Source organism: Pseudorca crassidens, chromosome 1 (assembly GCF_039906515.1).
Source record: "Pseudorca crassidens isolate mPseCra1 chromosome 1, mPseCra1.hap1, whole genome shotgun sequence".
Lineage (NCBI taxonomy): Eukaryota > Metazoa > Chordata > Mammalia > Artiodactyla > Delphinidae > Pseudorca > Pseudorca crassidens.
Window position 1 is genome coordinate 144,969,484 of NC_090296.1, and position 6,000 is coordinate 144,975,483.

Below are 6,000 nucleotides of genomic sequence, written 5' to 3' on the forward strand. Positions count from 1 at the left end.
TTGTCACAGTGGTTTTTAATGTCTATGTAATTTCCGTGGGAAAGGTGTCTATAATATCCTTCCCCACCCCACTATGGTTGGGTCTGCTCTCATGAGAACACAGTCCCTTCTGCCCTGACCTCCTCCAGTCTCTGGAACCCCAGAGACCTATCCTGGCCCCCAGTGGGAATTGGGAGGGACCCCTCCAGTTCCCCCTTCCCAACTGTCTCTCTTCCCTGTCAACACAGCTTAGCTCCTAGGTCCCACACCCCAACCCCTCCCCGGGAGGGACCCCAGAGGCCGGGTCGGGTGGAGGGGACTGCCTCCCAGGGAACCTTCTGCAGGGAGGAGGGCTGGAGTCAGCAGGGCTGACCAAGTGGGGCGCTGGGGGCCAGGGACAAGGCTGGGGCTAAACGGGCAGTGGGAGCTTGGGGAGGGAAAGAGCTCAAGAAAGTGCTCCCTGGCTCCGGGGACCCACAGCAGGAGCCGGGAGGGGCTGCACTGTGCGGTTGGGGCAGGCCTAGCTTGAGGGGACATTTACTTCGGCCTGATCACAGTATTCAAATCATATCCCTCACGGCAACCCATTTTCTGAATTGGGTCCCAGAGATAATTAGGAAACACTGATTTAAAGAAGGCTCTTCCTGTTCTGCTCGCTCTGAGGTCTGACACCTGGGGCTCTTCCAAAGAATACCCCGCCTCCAACATTTTATTATGTTAAATATACAGCAGCTTTGAAAAAAGTCAGTAAACATCCACATACCCACAACCTAGATTGTCATTTACATTTTACTATCGTTTCTCACACATAACCATATATGTCAGAGGATTTTAATCTTATCTTTTTTTTTTCTCTCTATTTACTCCTTTTGTCTGAAACAGTTTCCATTGGCCCTAAAACTAGGTGAAACTTTAAGGCAATGGATTCAGAGTTTCAAACTCCCGATAGTCTGTACAAATTGTTTTTGCAAAACCTGCACTTGGGACTTTTATAAATAGCCAGTGTGAAGAAGCCTGCCTTTAGGACTTTGAAAGGAGCCCAGATAGCACCCAATGTGCCCCCCACTCCACCCCCTCCGCAGGCCTGGCTTCTGCTCCCATCCAGCCTGGGCCTCCAGGGCACCATTTCTATCTGGCTCCGCTCCCTGTTGTAGTATCTGCCATCTCAGCTGGGTCAGACTTCTGATCACAAGACAGAAATTTCAGGACACAGGAAGCCGACAGAAACAAAATGCCTCTCTCTGTCTCTCTCTCCCCCGTGCCCCCTTTGTTCCCTGTGGCCAAGCAGAAGGTGGGCTTCTGGGCTGACCCAACAGTCCCAGCTCCACAGGGCACACGCCCCCTTGGCGAGGGGGTCGGCAGGCCCTGTATGGACACCAGGTGACATTTCCCTTGAGGGTGGAGGAGGAATCCCCTCCCACCCCACCCCACCCCCGTTTTTACTATCCCTGGGAGGGAAACTGTGGGCCTATCCTAACCTTCCTTTGCCTTTCTTGAGAAACAAGGGGACGAATCCCTGGAAAATTATTTATAGACTCATAGATCCCAAATGTGCACATGCCATCAGGCTACTGGAATTCAGAGGTTTTGTGGGAGGCCTTACAGATGTTCCGTCTCCTCTCCCTCTTTGCAGATGGACAGTCCATCTTTTTGGAAATGTATGCACACACATTGCTTCAAAACAATAGACAGCAGTCACATTTGTTGTGCCATCACGGGAAGGAAAACCCTTTCCTTGCTGATGGTGGAGGGAGGTTGTCTCAGTCTCCAGAGAGGGCTTTCCCCAGGGGGCACCTGACAGTCAGCGCCCAGCCTCACATGAACAGGCAGCCTCCCCTGTCCCTCCTCACCGCTGAGCACTGACTACCAAGGGGAAGCACACTGCAGATGTGCTGGTACCACATGGCAGGCGGCTACCACCACCCCTGCCCTGGCTGTTGGTGGATAACCTCACCTCCCACTTCCCAGAGCATGCCAGTTCCTTGGCTGCCCTCTCACCCGGGTCTCCTGGGTCACCCCCACCCCCTGTCTCCCTCCTGATGCAGAGAAAGAGGCATCCTGCTCATACCCAAGGCCATCTCCTCCCCCAGGACACCCAGACCTTATTGTCCATCTGGTTGGTGACCTCTTCCCCTCCACTGTCCTAATCACAGGCATGTGTCCCGACCACATTCCCATGTTAGAAAACAAGCAAGCGCCTTCCCAGTTCTGCAGCCGCCTTATTTCTCCTCCCCCCAGAGCACGGCTCCCAGCAATCAGTCCTCACCCCACTCCTGTGTCCTTTTTTCCCATCTGCACCCCAGCCCACTGCAGACTCACCATGGGTGTTACTCTGGCCCCACTTTCCCAGACAATATCCTCAACCAGTCATTTTTGTGAGTTTTTCCTAGTATTTCTGTAGGGTAAATTAGAGGTGGACTTTCAGAGTTACGGGGTAGGCATGTTTGAACTGGGATAGTTGTACCCACCAGCCCTCCAGAGACGGTGGATTCACTCTGCACACTCACCCCTTCCCCATACTGGCCAAGAAATGAGGGATAAAAATTGATAGCTCATTACTATTTTAATTTGGAAATTAACAAGGTTGAGCATCTATGTGCTACATCTACTGTATGTCTCTCTCCTTCTGTGACCCCACCTGGGTCTTTTTCTTAGGGGTGAGTTCATTTTCTTTTGATTTTAAGAGTTCTTTGTTAATATGTTGTGAATAATTTTTCCTGCATTGTCTTTGGATAGGAGTAATTTTGGTTGCTTGTTTAGCCAAACAGAAGTTTGGTATTTTTCCATCTTCTCCCTTAGGCTTTGCTGAGGGGCGGTTGTAAAGAGCCTCAAATGCAGGGTGCAATGCATGAGGGGTAGACGAGAGCCTCTAGCTGTGTGACAGGTCAGACCTCAGTGTCCTCATATGTAAAACAGTGACAGTCCTCTCTCCTCATAGGACATTGCCTGGCACATTCAGTAAAGGTTAGCCATTATTTATTACTAGATCATAGAGGAAGCCCTTCTACACTCCAACATTATATTTTAAAAGTCACCCACATCTTCTTTGAACAGATTAATGACTTTATTTTCAGTCCTCCTTTTAAAACTTGCCCTAGTTCCATCTATGCTCTGCCTCCTGGCTGGTCGCTCACTGATTCCATGTTGTCCTGACCCCTCTGCCCAGCAATTTTACTTCCACTTACTTAGCAGCAGCAATAGTATTATTATAATTAACTTTTACTGGAACTCTCCTACACTGTTGGTGAGAATGTAAATTGGTGCAGCCAACAGTCTGGAGGTTCCTCAGAAAACTAAAAATAGAATTACCATATGATCCAGCAGTCCCACTCCTGGGCATATATCTGGACAAAACTATAATTCAAAATGATACATGCACCCCCATGTTCATAGCAGCACTATTCCCAATAGCCAAGACATGGAAACCACCTAAATGTCCATCGATAGATGAATGGGTAAAGAAGATGTGGTACCTATATACAATGAAATACTACTCAGTCATAAAAAAGAACAAAATAATGCCATTTGCAGCAACGTGGATGCAACTAGAGATTATCATACTAAGTGAAGTAAGTCAGAAAGAGAAAGACAAATACCATATGATATCACTTATATGTGGAATCTAAAATATGACACAAATGAACCTACCTATGAAACAGAAACAGAATCACGGACATAGAGAACAGATTGGTGGTTGCCAAGGGGGAGTGGGTTGAGGGAGGGATGGAGTGGGAGGTTGGGGTGAGCAGATGTAAGCTTTTATATATAGAATGGATAAACAGCAAGGTTCTACTATATAGCACAGAGACCTATATTCAGGTATCCTATGATAGGGACTTCCCTGGCGGTCCAGTGGGTAAGACTCCGCACTTCCAATGCACGGGGCCCAGGTTCGATTCCTGCAGGAACTAGATCCCACATGCATGTTGCAACTAAGAAGTCAGCGTTATGCAATTAAGACCCGGGGCAGCCTAAATAAATAAATAAATATTTTAAAAAAATATCCTGTGATAAACCATAATGGAAAAGAATATTTAAAAAAAGAATGTATATATATATATATATATGTATAACTGATTCACTTTGCTGTACAGCAGTCATTAACACAACATTGTAAATCAACTATCCTTCAATTTTAAAAAATGAAAAACAATTAACCTTTACTGAGCACCTACTGTGTGCCAGGTACTATGCTAAGTACTTTGTGGCATATCTTGTTTCTTACTATGATTATTATCATCCCCACAGTTCAGCGAGGAAGACAGAGGTCAAATTGCCCGTCCAGGGTCAGCACCTTATAAGTGAAGTAGCTGGGTTTACACACAAGCAGTGAGGGGCCAAGGCCTGAGTTTCTAACCTGCATAGCCTCTGCCTGCCCCCTGCCCATCCGCTCCCCCCGCAACACACATATATACACACACACACTGCATACTGGAATCTCCAAGCGTCATCAATAGGGAAAGAGAATGAGGCAGATCTGAGTGCCTCCTGGAAGCAACTGCTAGGATACATTTTCAGTGAAAAAGGCAGACAGCACAACAGTGTGTTGCACACTTCCATTTAAATTTTAAAGAAGATTATATGCATGTCTGTACTTGTGTGTATGAACAGTATTCAAGGATTTATAAGGAGTTGTTAATTACAGTTGCTTTGGGAACAGAAAATAAGGATCTGAGGTGAGAAGGAGATTTAATTGTATACTCACTTGTATCCTTGATTTTTTTTTTTTTAAAGCAAAGCATAGGTTACTTCTTTAAGTTAAAGGAAAAAAATGCTTTAATGCACTGTGTACCAGACATCTCCATGTGACTGTCCCATAGGCAGAGCCGCAAAAAACTGCAGTCCCTGTCTTTCCCCACAAAAGGGTCCCTTCTCCCGTTTGCCCTAAGCTTTTAAACATTTTTTAAAACGTCGCTCACTCAGGAACCAGAGGCAGAAAGCTGGCAGCAGCCTGCATCCTCTCCCCAGAATGAAGGCCTCCTCCTGCCTGCTTGCTGTGGCCAGCTCGACGTGCAGAATGAGGGGAGACCCTGGGCTTCTCTGATTCTTCCACACTGACTATGCATTTATTTGTTATTTTTAAAAAACCTATTATTTTTTTTTAAAAAACTCAACTCAAAAATCTTAACTTCTGAGAGCACTCCCCAAGCAGGGAGTGCTGCTCTCTGCACTTTACCTCTATAGCTCTCAAATGCCTCCTGTTACAAATGTTCTTTTCCTCTCATCCCTCTTACTAAACTGGGGGGAGGGGCGGCTGTTTTAGTCACTTTGATCTTTCCAACACGTCCACCAGTGCTGATGGCTAGTAGATGCTCAAGGAATGTTTGTTAAATGTAACTATTGGCATTCGGATGTATTTAACGTTGGTCCTGCAAACAGACTTTTAGTTCGTAAATTCACCATGCCTCGTATCACTGTACATTTCCTAGTTTAGGATGCTAGACCTATATTGTTCCTTCAGTAAAGCTGTTTCGAGTGCCTTCTGTGCAGCAGGCTGAGTCCTGAGAACACAGACAGGAAGCAGATGTGTCATTTGGAGAGCTTCTTATATCAGCCCAGGGTGGTCAGGGTCTGCCCTGGGGACCTAGGAGCCCAGGGCGGGGTTGGGGGGAACGGTAGCGCAAAGCAGGTTCCTCTCATCAACTGTGTGGCCCACAGGTTTCGGGAGCTGGTGAAGAACAAGGTGAAAGAACAGGAGTACTGGACCCGGCTTCAGAGGTATTCCTCGCTTCTCCAAAGAGAGAACCTCAACAAGTGACAGGGCTGCTGCCCTGGGCTCTCTGAAAAGGTTGGCAGCAGGCAGGCTTTGCCCTGGAATGCTGTGAGGTCAAGAGACACAGTGACAAAGGGCTGCAGCTCAGTAGGCCTAAGGGGCCTAGCCTTGCAGTCTGGGACCTCTGCAGAGCCAGCAAGGGGAGAGCCCAGTTTGGGGGGCCTTCAACCACTAAGCCACTTGTCGGAATCCTCAGGCGGGCAGATGTGTCACCTAAATAAACAGCGATATTGTCTCCAGACTCCAAA

General features: G+C 47.4%; 1 protein-coding gene across 1 annotated transcript in view; it reads left to right on the forward strand.

The window, feature by feature from the left end:
- Positions 1 to 6,000, forward strand: part of WDR93 (WD repeat domain 93) — a 49,777-nt gene extending 43,777 nt beyond the window's left edge. Inside the window, exon 19 of the mRNA XM_067696639.1 lies at positions 5,638 to 6,000. Within this exon, the coding sequence (XP_067552740.1) occupies positions 5,638 to 5,737 (100 nt within the window). The 3' untranslated portion in view covers positions 5,738 to 6,000. The remainder of the gene's footprint in view (positions 1 to 5,637) is intronic.